The following is a 17,004-nucleotide window of genomic DNA, read 5'->3' as shown; positions in this document are numbered from 1 at the left end:
TCGCTAAACTGTACTACGACGCTGGTTATCAAGTGGATCGCTCAAGCCAGCCGTGTCCTATCTAGTTAGGTGCGCGTTCACATGAAAGGGGTGGCATTCGACCAATCACAAACATGGAGAAGCATACTGACAGTGCAGCGCGTCATACTTCCTGAATGAAAAGTCAACTATAATATTAGACATGAAGAAGTTAAACTTTAAACACTTTATCCAGGATCAGAGCTGCACCTGCAAGGTGAATACAGCTGGTAACAGAACAAGTGTTTGAATGCGTACATTAACAGATTTATGATATCACTGCCCCGTCTAAGACACGATCTGACTTTAATTACATTTGACTCGAGTGTTTCGTCAACTTAATGTGTTGCTTAAAATAATACTTCTGCATACAGTATGTCACCCTCCGGGCCGGTGGAATTGTATTATCACTGGCCCGGAGCATTCGTCCAAAGAAATCGACTAATAATGAAGAAAATTAACACATTTGTTGCAATAGTAATTTATGCACTACATTACTACAACATTTGAATCATCAGTTCTTCCTCAATTGTTCATATTTGTTTTATTAAAAGAATGATATTGTGGTCATTGTTAAAACATGCTATTATTAAGAGTATTATTATTTGTATAATGCACTTTCTGCCTTCCTCTCATTAGGAGTTAGAAATGTAATGGCTATGTAATAGATTAGAACCTTCATTATCCTAAACTGCTGGGACATTTCCCTATAGCCAATACCTTTATATGTTCTACTCCAGGGGTTCTCAAACTTTTTGTTATTGCGGACCACTATTTATCATCAAGGATTTTCGCGGACCACCTCATATGCAAACCGTACAAATAAGTACATTAAACGTAGTGTTAAAACGCAGATATGTTTTTATAGTTAATTATAGACAATCAAAAGTAAATTGAAGCCTATCTGATACCGGTGTCTGTCTGCGTTGTGTATGTTTCTCAAAGAGGACGGCGGACAACTTCTTTTGGTCCTTGACCATATATTCAAATCTGCATACACTCATAGAACACAACAGCTGCATCAGTGAACATGAACTGCAGCTTCAGCTCTTTCAACATCCGATTGTATCCGTGTACAATAAGGAAATAATAAATAAAATAACTGATTTGTGCAATTATAGGCTAATTAAACTCAAAACAACCATGTTACACACGCACAGCAAGTCCAGTGGAAACAAATAATCTTATCAATCACACAAATAAATTAACATAAACGTGTGTAATAAGGAAATAATAAATAAAATAACTGATTTTGTGCAATTATAGGCTAATTAAACTCAAAACAACGCACAGCAAGTCCAGGCTAACCTTATCACTCAGCTAATGAGATGGATGATGTTGCTTCGCAGACGTCAACATCTGGATGTCAGGTTCCAGCGATGAGAGCTTCAATCTGAGATCTGGTTCAACGTTAAGTCTGTTCCGATATTTTGTCTTCAACGAGACCAGTGATGAAAATCCCAACTCACAGAGGTAAGTGGTAGGAAAGGGCATAAGAAACATCAAGGCCTTGTCGGACAGCTCTGGGTATTCTGAAGCAGCTTTTAGCCAAAAGGCAGGCAGGCATCTCTGAGAAAAATCCACTTTTAAAGCACCGTCACAGGACAGTTCAACAAGGCTGTCTTGCTCTCTGGACGTAAGGTTTGCGAGGATGTCATCGTCCAGGGTCGCAAATGGATTTCTGATCCAGTTCGCAGTTGTGTCAGGGATAGGGAAGTACATCCGTAGCTGTGTTTTCAAACTCTGCAAGTGCTCCCTGACATCATTTTTCACATTATTTGAAAGCTGCATTTCCGCAGTGTTCAAAAAATCTGATAGGTTTGCAAACGAGTCATAGTTTGACTGCTCCAGGCGCCTGGCCCACATCTCCATCTTCTTGATTGTAGCTTCAACTTTGTCTTGCACATGAAAAAGTGTCACTGACTTCCCTGAAGACTCTGATTGAGTCCATTCAAATGCTCAAAAATATCTGCCAGGTATGCCAACTTGGCAAGCCACGGGGCATCACTGAAGCGATCTGAAAGTTCAAATTTTGAGTCAAGTAAAAACATTCTCACTTCATCGCGCAACTCGGTAGAGCCGCGCAAGCACCTTTCCTCTCGATAGCCACCGGACCTCGGTGTGCAGAAGTAATTGCCGGTGATCACTGCCCATCTCATCGTATAAAACGGCAAACAACCGGGCATTCGGTGGACGGGCCTTGATCAAATTGACCGTTCGTACTGCTTCATCCAGAACAGTTTTGAGATCAGGAGGCATTTTTTTTGGCTGCGAGAGCCTCCCTGTGGATGCTGCAGTGGATTGATTTAGTTTGTGGAGCCACTGCTTGTACACGTTTAACAAGCCCACTGTGTCGGCCTAACATGGCTGCTGCCCCGTCTGTGCTAATGCCCACGCATTTTGACCAATCAATCCCATGTTCCGTTATGAAACTGTTCAACATGTCAAAAAGTGCCTCTGCAGTTGTGCGTGTTGGCAAACATTTACAAAAGAGAAAGTCCTCCTATTTCTCCGTTGTGTTCATACCTTACGTATGAGAGCAGGTTGGCAAGGTTAGCTATGTCAGTTGATTCATCCAACTGTAGTGCAAAAAAATCGACTGGCTTTTATCCGCGCTATTAGCTGGGGCCCTTCTCACTTCGGTTATATGGAATCCTTGCGTCGTTTCCCTGCGACTAGTCCCTCCCACCAGGGAAGCATGGAGGGACTCAAGGAAACCACGAGAAGCAGAGCAATGGGACGTCCTTTCCTCCGGAGCGGTTTTAAAACCCACCTCGGCTCCGCGTGTTTGTTTGGTGAGCATCTTGTAAAATCATAAAGGAAGGAATTCAAAGCACCAGATACAGGGTTAAACAATAATCTGTTTTAATGATAAACGGTAAGAATACATTACACTTTCAAAAGGGGTAAACCATGAATATACCAAAAATACGCTGTATCAAACTTTCACTTCTTCAAGTTACTTCAATTTTCCCTCAAGCGTCACTTGAAGAGACGTCCATTTGTGATGACGCAGCACAGCTGATCGTCTGACAGCAGCTCTGTCCCCGTTATTTCTACACACACACACACGCCTCTGTTAGTACACATTTACTGACACAAACATTTGTATCATCTGTTGTAGACCCGAATACATTAAATAAAATAAGAACTAATTCTCAAAAAAGATAAACGCCATTCTTAAAATGTATAAACGAACAATAGTTTGATTAATATTGATTAGAGTTGTTACAACCCGGCTCCTGGGCTGCAACAAAAGCAGGGAGGCGAGACGAGAGGTACGAATATACGTTTATTTGTAACACGTCAACTAAATGGACACCAGCAACAGGTCCCCGAAGCTGGCGTAGAGAGAGAGTGCCCAGAGGAGTGAGGGCCACGTAACCTGCTGGGCTCCTCCTATATTCTGTTTGATTCAGGTGCAGCTCATCCGGCAGGTGCGCCTCATCAGACAGCTGCAGCTGGAACCTGCAATCACACACAAAACACACACACAACCAGACGTCACCCCACGCGGTGTGGAGGGGTCGTCACACTCCCCCCCCATAAGAAAGGAGTTCCCCTAAGAACACCGTTAAGTACCCGAATAGCTAGGAGCTCTTCTCCGATTTTCCGGCGCAGACAGAAAACCACTCTGGCCAGTCCGTTGACCCTGCACCTGGAAGAACCCGGAATGTCCCCCCAGAAACCGCAACCTAGACCCCGGCAACAGACCCAAGACATGACCCCCAGGTCGCTGCCGAACTGGCCAACCCGTCCGACACGCGTGACATGCTCCAACATGCCGAGACACATCTCTCCTCAAACCAGGTCAAAAGAAATACCTCAGCAGGTAACCACATGTTTTACGGACACCCAGATGTCCCGACTGCACATGCGCTTTTTTGAGGACCTCCTCACGAAACCTGACAGGAACCACAATCTGATACACTGGCCCACCAACTAAACCTTTCCCACGTGACCACCACTTTCTGACCAGCAATCCCCCATGCAGCTGACAACCCCTGGTGACCCCATTTCCATCCTCGGTGGAGAGAACCGCCTCAAAAAATGGACTGAGGGAGACATCCGCTTTCTGCTCCACCACCAACTCACTGTGGGATACCGACAACAACCAGTCAGGAACAACCACCGAATCTCTCGTACTGACCTCTTCACCCTGCTCAGATTCCTCCTGTGCACGGCTCACAGCCCGTGTCCCAGAACAAGCCACAAACACTCCAGGAGAGCACTTGGCATTCTCCTCTGCCTTACCAATCATAGTAGGTGAAGATGACTTCATGGTAGGCGGTGGACCCTCAGCCCACACACGGCTGCCAGCCAGGCCGTTACCCAGGATAACATCCACACCACCAATTGGCATTACAGGACGGACCCCCATGGTGATTTCACCCTGCACCAGACCTGAGTTAAGCATAACAGAATGCAGAGGAACGGGCACAACCTGCATTCCCATACCTCGCATCCGGACAAAATCCCCAGTTCCAGATTTGTCAGAAAACGGTAACACAGAGCTCAGAATATATGAGTCATACGATGCAGTGTCTCTCAAAATCTTTACCGGCTCGCTGACATCACTTCCCACAAATGACACGTATCCGGTTGACACAAATGCAGAAAACGGTGGGTCATTCCACCCGCATGGCTCATTAATCTGCTGACAGGGAGAGATGACAGGTAACGGCACCACAGACACAGCACAAGCAGCAGAGTTGAACTGGCCTACACAGTTCCCCCTTTTAGCCTTAGCTTTCGGACAGTCAGCCTTCCAGTGACCTCTTCCTGCAGAAATGACAGATTTCCGAATCTCCCTGTGGCTGACCTCGCACCTCACGCTCAACCCAGTGCGGATTAGCTTTCTCTTCTCATCTACCTCCTGCACGATACATACCCCCTTCATCCTGGACCCTGAAGTCGCGACCGCCCCTGTGCGTTAACACATCTGCCAGAGCAGCAGCCTCTGCAGCAGTTTTCACCTTACGCTCGCTGATGTAAACCGCAATGTGGCTGGGCACAGAATTTTTAAATTGCTCCAACACCATCAACTCACATAATGCGACATACGTATCCACTTTCAAGGAGTTACACCACCTACCGAAAGAGGTAACCAGATCCCTGGCAAACTCAACATGTGTCTGCTTGTCAGACATCTCCCAGGACCGAAACCTCTGTCGATAAGCCTCAGGGACCAACTCGTAAGCCTTCAACACCGCAGTTTTAACCCACAGATACACTTTGCTGTCCGCCACCGTTAACCCTCTATGGCATGACTTTTTATTTTGGGAGGAAAAAAATGTTTCACCATGTATTTTAGGAGCTTAGGGGTCCCTGATATTATATCAATTATAAAATGTGACCCCCCCGAACCCCCCAACCAGGGGTGGGTTTGTTGCCTCAGGGCAACACTGCGCAACAAGGGTATTGAAACACCAAGGATTTCTACAATTCAGAAGAAATAGAAAAAACAACTCTGTATGAATTCATAAGGTTTTATTTGTTTTAAATAACCACAACTGGCTACAACATATAACAGGAACACATTAAAAACATAACAAATAACATTTCATGCATACATTTCATATTAACCTGTGTGTGTGTGTGTGTGTGTGTCTCTTTACTACTGTATATTTTAGAAAGGTTCACTGTACTTAACATTTTTTATGATAGGCAGCGGATATGGCTAAAGCTCAGTAAGGTCAATATTAACTGAAAATATAGCAATCAAAGTCTAGATCTTCTGCTGAAGACACATGAAGCAGAGACCTTTCAGGTGAGAGCCCCTCTGGTGGTGTTCAACATTAATGACAAGGAAACAAAGCTCTGGTCAGAAGCATTTTTTATAAAAAGCTTTAACAAAATTAAGTATTTCTGTACATTTTGAATGCAATCTAACTTTCCAACTCAGAAAACGAAAAAGTGCCAAAAGTCTTCTCACATGGCTGAGCTGCTTTGCAATATACTTCACCACTGAAGAATACAAATATGTATAAAGTAAACTATGATGCAATCTAACTTTCCAACTCAGAAAAATGATAAAGAGCATGAACAAAGAACATGTAAAAACCAGGGCCGGGACTTTAACGCGTTAATTAAGATTAATTAAATACACAAAAATTAACGCGTTAAAAAAATTAACGCATTTTAATCGCACTTATTTTTGCACCGTGGAACGTTTCTCACTGGATGAGTTTCAGGCGTACCGATTATACTGGAGCACCAACTAACGTTCATGACTTCAGACAACAACAAACCACAGTGAACAACAGTGGGAAATGTTGTTTTAAAAAACGGACGGATGGAAGCGTTGATAAGAGCACGGTTGTGTGCAAATTATGCAAAAAGGAATTCGCATATCACCGCAGCACATCAAGCCTCAAGTATCACCTCAATGCAAAACATATAGCAGCTAGCGTGGAAGCTAGCGTGGACGTTAGTCTCTTTTATCGCGTTCACACCATACAGTCTATGGTTCACACCAAAAAGAGCCGGTACTAAAATTAGTTCATGAGAACCTTTTTACCCCCACGAAAGTCCCTGCTAGAGAGCAGAGAGCTGCTAGAGAGCAGGGACTTTCGTACGGCTCTCTTGTGAGAAAAGAGCTGTATTTCTGATTGGCTTGGCGGATTGCAAACCACGCCCCGTAAAACTCCCAAAAAGTTTGGTGAAGCCGCCATTTTATTATCCTCGCATTAGCATTATTAGCATTAGCATTAGCCCAGCGCAGAAACGCAGAGAGACTAACTTATGGCAACACAAAATAAAACATGGGAGCGGTGGAGATGAGGAGGTGTCGGCGTTCTGGCGATTTACTCGGAAGGCTTCAGTAGAAGCTGCTGGGACTCCCAGCAGCTTCTACTGAAGCCAGTCCCCAACTCCGGGGACTTCCGGCCGGGGACTTTGGGCGGCAGTATACGCCGTGAAGTGGTTTGCGGCCTGCCAGTAAACCCAAAGCAGAAGAAGAAGAAGTGACGTCAGCGGCTTCATTTGTTCTCATGAACTAAGTTCTCATGAACCTTTGTGGGAAAAGTACTGCGGTGTGAATGCGCCTAATGGTATACTAAAATCCATGTGAAAAAAATTGCTTCTCACTGTTCTCAGGTCAAATATTTATATGCGATTAAAAATGCGATTAATTTCGATTAATTAATTACAAAGCCTCTAATTAATTAGATTAATTTTTTTAATCGAGTCCCGGCCTTTTGCATTTTGCATTTGTTTTTACTAAAAACAAATGCAAAATTTGCACAATCTAAAATGAGAAACTGTAACTGCAAGTAACAAAGTCTGAGCCATGGTAAAGAGTTACATTGAACACCAAGCTGATCAGATAACTCCCTGGTTGGTCTGAAGTCCTTCTATCTCCAGGATCTGTACAAATCGGCACATTATGCCAAAAGTCTTCTCACTGGGTGAGCTGCTTTGCAATATACTTCACATTGTTAGAAAAGGCTCTAGAAGGCCTTGGGGACATCAGTATCAGGGGCTGGAGCTGGACAGGCTCTTTCATCAGCACTTCTCCTTCCCTTTGCCAGCCAGGACCTCACATACTGTTCCGGATTGAACTGTCCTAGTGATGGTCCATTACATTTAATGAAAACCAGGCTGGACAGTCGGCTGACAGAGAGAGCATTCTTTTTTGCAGTAAGGATATCGTTCATGCAGCTGAATGCCCGCTCACACTCACTAGTGGAGACAGTGATGGTTCGGACTGCTTTCAGTCGAGGCTCCATGGCAGCAGGTGTACGGGATGCCCTGGTTTCCTTGTATTCGCGAAAGCCCTGAACAGTCTCTCTTCTGTCCACTTTCAGCACTTCGCACAAACGTAGCACCTCTACGTCCCCATACTGTACGTCTAACTCCTCTTCAGGCCAACTTCCAGGATGGATAACTTTCATGTCCTGGATTAGCTGATTGTCCCGGGCCTCCCGGCCATGTAATGGGATTTCTCTTGTGCTGACATGAGAGGAGGTTGTGGAAGTCATTCTGTGTCTCAGATTCTCTACCATACTGCGGAAAAACTGACCTGCATGAATCTGTACAAGCCTGCCATTCTCACGCAGGGCAACACCCTTGAAGGACTTCTCAGCTAGAGCTGTATGAACTGTAGTCATGTGTGGGCCAGGCATGGTGACCATGGATTCAAAAATTCGTATTTCTCGAGTTAAGAGCCTATCTGCTGTAGGCAGTGTCATCTCTCTTTTTTGGAGTTGCCGAGAGAGGTCGCTGAGCTCTGTGAGCGCATCGTACATCAGTCCCAGATTGCTGACAAACGTTGCAGATGTGAGCACATCATCCAGGCCCTTGTACTTTGCTCTGTCTCTGGAATCCCTGCTCGTGTCGTTTGCAGCATTTGTGAAGTGATCATGAAGCACTCGGTAGTTTTCCCAGACTGCTCTGACGCTCCTTTCACTTGAAGCCACCCAGCGGATGGACAAAACACGCCCCATCACCAGGAGACGCTGTCCGACTGCTTGCGCACACTGCGCTAACTGCCTCTGATTTTTGGGGGAGGCATGGAACAAGGAATAGAGTTTGTCAAAAAAGATCTGGAAATGATTGAGCCCTGAGACCTCCTTGACCACATCCCCAACTGCCAGCTCTAGACGATGATTGGAGCAGTGCCACACAAACAGGCTTGGGAATTTACTACACAACTGGGTAGCAACGCCCGTTCTCTTCCCTAGCATGACTGAAGCCCCATCACATGCAAAAGAAACGAAACACTGACCTAAAAAGTCCTCGTTAAAATCTCTTCCAAGACACTCCATTAATGCCTTTGTGATGTCATCAGCCGTTGTTCCATCCAACTCGATCAGCTCCCAAAAAAACGTTTCGGGCTCAGCATCAGCTAATGCTGAGCGTAGACACACAACAAGCACCGTTTTACCACTAATAGTGGTAGATTCATCGACCAAAACACAGAGTTTTCTTTGGTTTTCTGTAATGTCTTTTGCCATTTTTTTCTTCAGCTCATGAGCTATGTGGTCGATGATTTCGCCACAGGTTTTATTGGAGTGCAAAACCCTGCCCACGTTCAGCCCATTCAGTTTCTGTACATTCAAATCAATTGGCATGTCTGTGAATGGCCGGCTATGTTTGCCAATTTTATATGCCGTTCGAAAAACTCTGATAGTGGTGTCTAATTCAGATTTATGCATAGACTGCACTTGATGTTGAATAGTTTCACGTGAAGCAGATGTAAGGATGTCAGCAGCTTTTACATGGGCTTGTGATTCTTTATGTTCTTTGATTTTTTTTCTCAGGCTAGCTTGTTGTTTGCCCTTGTCAACACCGAAATGAGACACTGCACACTCACCCCATTCAGTTGACAGTTTCAGTTCTTGTCCAGTGTGTATTCCCAAAGATTTGACATCTCTGCATATCCGACATCCTAGCTTCTTATCTTTAAGAAGGAGCCATGCATTGGTCTTGCAAAAATATTGCACCTGGTCCGTTGTCCAGCAGTCAGGTGCATCGCTTTGCCAGGTGTTGGTGGTGGCAGTTGCGCCAGCAGCAGCTAACGTTAGAGGCTCTGGAGGAGGCGGCGGAGCTAGTGCTAATGCTAATGCACTAGAACTTGGAGCAGGAGGATCAACCAAAGAAAGCTCCCCATCAGACACAATTTCCAACACAGGCACAGCATTCTCTGTATTTGAAGTTTCTTCCGGCGACAACCGCTGTCTTTTTGCACTTTTATTAATCCACGCTAACATTTTAGAAATGCTAATTTGTGACGTGACTTGCTTTCCTTCTCTCGGGGGTGTGCCTGCTCTATTCTATCACTCTACATAGCCACCCACTGGGTGGGAGTTGCACTGCATAAACACAACACACGTGCATCTAGGTATGTAAATTGTAAAGCATTAAAACATGGTTTTACTAACAGTTTTCAGTATGTTGTTACTTCGGCATGATTATTATTATTATTATTTTGAAACGTGTATTACTATTAAATCACGGTCAAATAGGTTAATTTTGACAGTCGTTTCCACCACAGTATTTACATGGAGAAGATAAGCCCCGCCCCCTCTCCAGCACGTTCTGTTTGAATGACAGGAGTAAACAGCTGACAGCCGCTGTGAAACTCCAGCGGTTATAGCGATGAGAATGTCCGTTCGGCACCTCATGACGCATCTACTGAGTACCGGGCGGCTGTATATATATATATGGATGTATAATAAGAACGGCGGGAGAGTGTTGAGTACTGGCACGGTGCATGAGTACCGGAGTACCGCCAGCATGCCGGTACTGAGCAAGAAGTGCCGGTACTCCATGGGTCAGAACCAGAAGTGCCGGTACTGCGTACCGGTGAGTACCGGCCCAATTCCAGCACTGTGTGTGTTACAGTATCTGTGTGTGGCTATTATTCTCACTCTTTGTGAAACCTCAGGAAGCAGTTGCTTGTGGATGTGAAGCAGAGGTGCACATCACATTTCCGGCACTTGGCTTTGGGTGTGCCTGTGCACCCTGGTACCTTGCATCTCCCCTTCTTTTCATCCATTACCATCCAGTGCGCTGTGGCATCCAGGCGAACAGCAGGGATCGGAATCGGAGTTGCTGGTCCTTTTCTTCTCCTCATACTCACCAGCAATTGTGAGACTGGGACGACCTCTCTTGCGTTCCAGACTCTTTCCACTCTTTTGCAGACCTTCAGCAATGTATGATTTGAAGGTATACAGCCTAATTTATTCCTTCCTGGTCATGCCTGTGCCTTCACAATCTCTTCTGTAGAGCAGCCAGGCCGTCACGATAATCATGTCCATGAAGTGAAACACCAGCCGGTGATACCACTTCTTTGATCTGATTTTGATCCGGTACAGTGCAATCAGTGAGTCAAGCAGATCGACCCCACCCATATTCTTGTTGTATTCCTTTACAACAGCAGGGCGGGGGACATTCATGATGAGCTTTTGCTTGCGATCCCATCTTTCAACTTCATTGACAGGGTACGCTCCAGCGTAATCACTCAGAAGGCTAACTGTACGGTTATCATACCACTTCACAACATGCAATGTGGTTTCTCCAACAATGGCCATCTTCTCTTCAAACGATCCACGTCCTTTTTTCTTTAGCTCAGCATCGCACTTTAAGTTGATGCCGGGTAGTCTGTTGCAACGAACAGTACCAATAGTGTGAATCCCCTGCTGAGCCAGTGTGAGCACAAGGGGGACACTTGTGAACCAGTTGTCGAAGAAGAGTTTGTAGTTCTCTTGCTTGGGTATAGGCTGAGCCAGGCGGAGGACAACATTGCCACTTGCTCCAATATCTGCTAGCTCAGGGGGGTGTACCGCTCTCCCTGTGTAAATTTTGAAGTTGTGCGGGACACCATCAGAGCCAGCCAAGACGAGTATTTTGTAGCCCCATTTTTTGGGCTTTGATGGCAGGTATTGCTTCAGTCTACTTCTTCCCTTGAATGGGACCATATGTTCATCAACTGCCAGCTTCTCACGCATTGGGATCGACTTCAGTTTGGAGATTAGGTGAGTGACAAGCGGTCGGATCTTGTGTAATGGATCATTACCTTCCTCCTGCCTGTCTTCATTGTTGCTGAAGTGAAGGTATTTTTTAATGGCCTCCCATCTATTCAGGGTCATGGTGTCAGCTACTTGGGACACTCTGCAGGCTTTGTTCCAAAACATGCGGGTCCTTGGTAAACCAAACAGTGACATGTACACAACAGTTCCCAGGAACGGCTCTAACTCTTTTGTTGTGAGGTTTAGGGGCTTGTTTGGGTTATTTTGCATTGCATATAAATTGGACTGCTGAACAATGCTTTCTAGAATGTCTTCAGAAAAAAACTGCTGGAAATACTGGAGGGGGGAGAGGATTTCATCACTTCTCGATACACCCTGCCATTCTGGGTAAGGATTGCAGGATGGATTGTGGACTGTTTTCCACCGAGGTGGGCCTGGATTAGCAACTTCGGCTACATCTTCATCTTCCTCTTCATTGACAGACTCAGTGTCATTTTCAATAAACATGCCTTCTCCTAATAGCACACAGGAAGCACAAATAGAAACACACATTTGAATTTGTTATTTACCCTTTTTTTCATCCAATATGCTTGCCAAATAAACACACACACACACACACACACACTAGTACTCTGCTGAATGATACAGACTGACACCTAACATAACTATTTTTTCAAACCTGATTCAGGGATCCACTCTTCCTGACTATCTTGACCTTCACTGTCCTCACTCTCACTCCCATCAAGCTCACTGTCCTCACTGTCAGATGGAATAGCCCTAACAGCCTGATTGTTTCCCTTCTTCCCATAAAAGGTTTTGCTGTCCATTTCCTGTAAATATCAGTAGATCAGTAAAGTAAAAACATTGACTAGGTTTATCATTTTACAGCTAAGCACATTTTTACACTTGTATGATATTGCCTGGAAAAAAGTGGTCTTAGTGGCACAGTGTTGCCCTGAGGCAACAAACAAAAAAACATAGTTTTAGTTAATTAATAAATACATAAGTCTTTAAACAATCAAATATACTTCTTTACATATTCATGCACATGCATGTATTTTTTATTTTAATTGGTGTACAATTCTAATATGTTAAAAAGTTAAATGTATCTTACCAAGTGGTGGCCCTGAGTGCCCTGCAGCTTTGCTTGCAGAAAGGACTGCTCCGCCCCCAGACAAAATGCCACACCCATATAATTCCCTCATTTTATTGGACACCAGCATGTCAGGTGACATTGTGTATATTCAAAAAAATAAAAATATTTAGTGGGCCAGTGTGAGGTCGAAAAAAGTGGTTTGTTGCCTGAGGGCAACAGTATGCCATAGAGCAGGGGTGGCAAACATACGGCCCGCGGGCCGGATCCGGCCCGGGAGGCATTCCAGCTTGGCCCACGGAGCTGAAGGATTTTGCTAAGTAGGCTACTGTATGAGAGGAGGGAAACAAAACTGCTATTTTGAATCCTTCCACTAGTGGGCGCACTACCGCACCGGTACCAGTGAGAGCGCAGCCAGACTGTAAAAAAAGTGATGAGTAAGAGTAGTGATTGCAGTCAATAACCTCTGACACTCTCATCCCCAAATGTCTCTGTCAAAAAAGAGAAAAGTGGACACGGAGTGCCGAGTTTTCCAAGAAAAATGGACCGCATCCTATTTTTTTACAGAGGTAAATGGAAAACCTGTATGCTTGGTGTGTTCGCAGCAAGTTGCTGTGCCCAAAGAATATAATATTCGCCGCCATTATGAGACTCACCATGGAGAGAAATACGACTGCTTGCAAGGACAACGGAGAAAAGAAAAGATAAATGACCTGCTATCAGGTCTAAAGAAACAACAGGCCGTTTTTACCCGGAGCCGAGATATAAGTGACGCAGCCGTGAAAGCCAGCTATCTCATTGCTAACGAAATAGCATCAGCCTCAAAGCCATACTCTGAGGGTGAGTTTGTGAAAACATGCATGCTGAAGGCTGCAGAAATCGTGTGTCCTGAGAAGCGACAGGCTTTTTCCAACATTAGTCTAACGAGGAATACAGTGAAGGATAGGATTGCCGATCTTTCAGCAGATTTGGATAGCCAGAAAAAAATAAAAGTCAAGTCATTCGTAGCATTTTCAGTTGCAATCGATGAGAGCACTGACATTACAGATGTTGCTCAACTGGCCATATTCATTCGTGGTGTAGATGAGACTTTGACGGTCACCGAAGAGTTCCTTGAGTTGGTTCCTATGACAGACACCACTAAAGCGGATGACATTTTTAGCGCTCTCGTTGAAGCACTGGACAGGGTCGGAGTGGACTGGACCCGTGCTGTCAGTCTGGCTACAGACGGCGCACCATCAATGATCGGGAAAAAAGCAGGTGTTGCCACGAAATTCAGGGAGAAAGTACAAGCAGCAGATCGTTTTTGGACATTCCACTGTATTTTGCACCAGGAGGCATTGTGTTGCAAGACGTTAAAAATGGATCACGTCATGAAAGTGGTTGTCCAAACTGTTAATTTCATCCGAGCCAGAGGGCTGAATCACCGTCAGTTCGACAGCCTCCTCAGTGATAAAGACATCACCTGTAGCCTACCATATCACACTGAAGTAAGGTGGTTGAGCCGAGGTGCCGTGCTGAAGCGTTTTTCTGATCTACGCGAGGAAATTGGACAGTTCATGGAGAAAAAGGGTAAGCCAGTGCATGAATTAAAAAACCCAGAATGGCTGCAGGACCTTGCATTTATGGTGGATATTTCAGAGCACTTGAATAATCTGAATATAACGATGCAAGGTCGCAAAAAAGTTGTCACAGAATATTATGACAGCATACGCGCATTTAAGTTGAAGCTGGCTTTGTGGGAGACACAGCTGTCAAGTGGTGACCCTGCTCATTTCCCTCATCTAAGAAATGTGCATATGACCGGAGTTACTGCTGACATGAGTCGGTACAAAGACAACATTACGGAATTGCTGCGGGAGTTTGAGCGGCGGTTTCAGGTCTTTGGTGAGCTTGAGACAGAGTTTGCAGTGTTTCGCTCGCCATTTGCAGTTAAGGCTGCGGATCTGCCCGTCGACATACAACTTGAGATAATCGACTTACAATGTGATCAGGATTTAAAGGACAAATTTGCCTCATCGGACTTGGGCACATTTTATCGGTATCTTTTGCCAGGATACCCCAAATTGACAGCCCTGGCAGCAAAAGTTTTGAGCATGTTTGGGACCACCTACCTTTGTGAACAGGTTTTCTCTGTAATGAACATTACTAAAACAAAGCTGCGCTCAAGACTCACACACAAGTGCCTGAATGAACTCATTAAATTGGCTGCTAGTCAGGATTTTAAGCCTGATATTGATGCCATTGTGAGGGCTAAAAGATGTCAAGTTTCAGGAGCAAATTAATCAGTGACGTGAAAATAAGAACCTACTGAAATATTTGAACATGTTATATTATTATGTCATAGAACATTGTGTATTATAATGTCAATCAGCAGCTGCATTAGGCAAACAATAGTTTGATTTGATGTGGCACTGCCCAACTTCTTTTTAAAATATAGAAATGTTATATCTTCAAGGCAAGGGGGGTAACTCAAACTCCTCACTTAATAGCTCCCACGTTTTTATTTATATTTTGTGGTGAGTCAGTTCAGGTGGAAACTGTGATCTGTTGTAAAGAACATATGTGTAGCACTTGAAATTGCACTTGTTTTTTCTTAATAAATGTCAGTTTGTTCATAACGTTTTGCGTCTCATTACATGTGGACATTTTCCGAATGTACTTGTAGCCTACTTATTTGCACTTAAACAGAAATATTGTCGTTATAGGGCCTGTGGGTTATTATGCTATGATTTTACTGGTCCGGCCCACTTTAGATCAAAGTGGGCAGTATGTGGCCCCTTAACTGAAATGAGTTTGCCACCCCTGCCATAGAGGGTTAAAGCAGAATAAGCTTCCTGTGCCCTACCTGTTAGCACACACTGCAGCAATAAGGTGCTATTAGCCTCTGACCACTCTCTGCTCTCAGCAACACGCTCAAACAAGGAGAAAAATGTATCTGGATCTCGTTCATTAAATTGAGGCACAACCCGCAGATTACCGGCAACGTCAAATGGAGTAGCTCTACCAGGGAAATTAGAGGCCTGACTTGCAGCCCCAGCAGGTAAACCCAACCTCCGCTCCTCCAACTCAAGCCTTTTCATTTCTACCTGCAACAGCAACAGCTCCTTTCTCTGCTCAAAAGTCAAGTCTGTATCACGGCAGCCAGACGTACTGCCACTGTCTCTGCTAGGATCAACAGTATATTTTCCCCCTTTGAAAACACCCAACTCGAACAGATTTGCTCTAACAATCCCTCTTATGTTTTCCTTCATCCTCTTATCCCCAACATCCAAGCGGAAATGTTCAGCAACACCGATCAGCTGCTCACGTGAGAAGCCCTCCAGTAGCTCCTCTGTAGGCGCTCTCACAAAGTCCTCCACACTCTCCATCATGACAACACTGCGTGCACGCTCACGCTACTACACAGCCTAAACGCTACCGTGGCCCGTCCCTCTAACTGCCTACAGAAACTAGCTAAACTCCCCGCTAGTCTTCAGGTGCTAGTTATGGCGGGTACTTATGCACTTAATACCGTAAGCTCGGCGAAGCGACCAGCAAACCGGCAGCTCCACATGAAGCCTCGGCGTGCTCCCGAGCTAATAGCTCTAACCACTTTCACACCGCACTAACAGCGCCCCCTACGACCTTCAAGGAAGACCGTACTAGACCTAACAGGGACAGATACCACGGTAACTAATGATCTGTGCTCGTAGGCCTACTTGCTGCCATACACTCTCCGTATACTAGAACTGCGAAACACTCACCCCCGAAACGCTACTCCCAAAACAACCAGCCGCACCCAGCGACAACAGCAGCTGCGCGAAATCCGTCCCCACAACGGACATCCAGTTGCACACGCTTCCCAGGTCCAAAGCAACGAGCCCCCATCTGTTACAACCCGGCTCCTGGGCTGCAACAAAAAGCAGGGAGACGAGAGGTACGAATATACGTTTATTTGTAACACGTCAACTAAATGAACACCAGCAACAGGTCCCCGAAGCTGGCGTAGAGAGAGAGTGCCCAGAGGAGTGAGGGCCACGTAACCTGCTAGGCTCCTCCTATATTCTGTTTGATTCAGGTGTAGCTCATCCGGCAGGTGCGCCTCATCAGACAGCTGCAGCTGGAACCTGCAATCACACACAAAACACACACACAACCAGACGGCACCCCACGCCGTGTGGAGGGGTCGTCACAGAGTGCACAATAGAAATAAAATAATTGAGAGAAGAAAAAGAGATATGTTATCTATCAAAACGCAGTTAGATTAACATTCATTGGATTGCACACTTTGTGTGTTTGTTTGGATATGTAGCACATTAACATTTTAATAGCACTTAATGACTGACTGAATGGAAATGACAATAAATGAAAATGTAAAACGAAAAAAGCGATCATGAAAATGTTTCCAATAAAATGATTTTTGACCACTTTGTTGTT

General features: G+C 45.0%; 1 protein-coding gene across 1 annotated transcript; it reads right to left on the bottom strand.

The window, feature by feature from the left end:
- Nucleotides 1-10,703: 10,703 nt before the first annotated feature.
- LOC117550445 (piggyBac transposable element-derived protein 2-like) lies at nucleotides 10,704-15,956 on the bottom strand. The gene is made up of 3 exons (XM_034222884.1): nucleotides 15,816-15,956; nucleotides 12,172-12,322; nucleotides 10,704-12,007 (listed from the first exon to the last, which is right to left on the bottom strand). Exons 1-3 carry the CDS (start codon nucleotides 15,954-15,956, stop codon nucleotides 10,704-10,706), a joined length of 1,596 nt encoding a protein of 531 aa, XP_034078775.1.
- Between the last annotated feature and the right edge of the window lie 1,048 nt (nucleotides 15,957-17,004).

Source organism: Gymnodraco acuticeps, unplaced genomic scaffold (genome assembly GCF_902827175.1).
Source record: "Gymnodraco acuticeps unplaced genomic scaffold, fGymAcu1.1, whole genome shotgun sequence".
NCBI lineage: Eukaryota > Metazoa > Chordata > Actinopteri > Perciformes > Bathydraconidae > Gymnodraco > Gymnodraco acuticeps.
The sequence above is the reverse complement of the archived record's forward strand: the minus strand, read 5'-3'. Positions and strand labels throughout refer to the sequence as shown.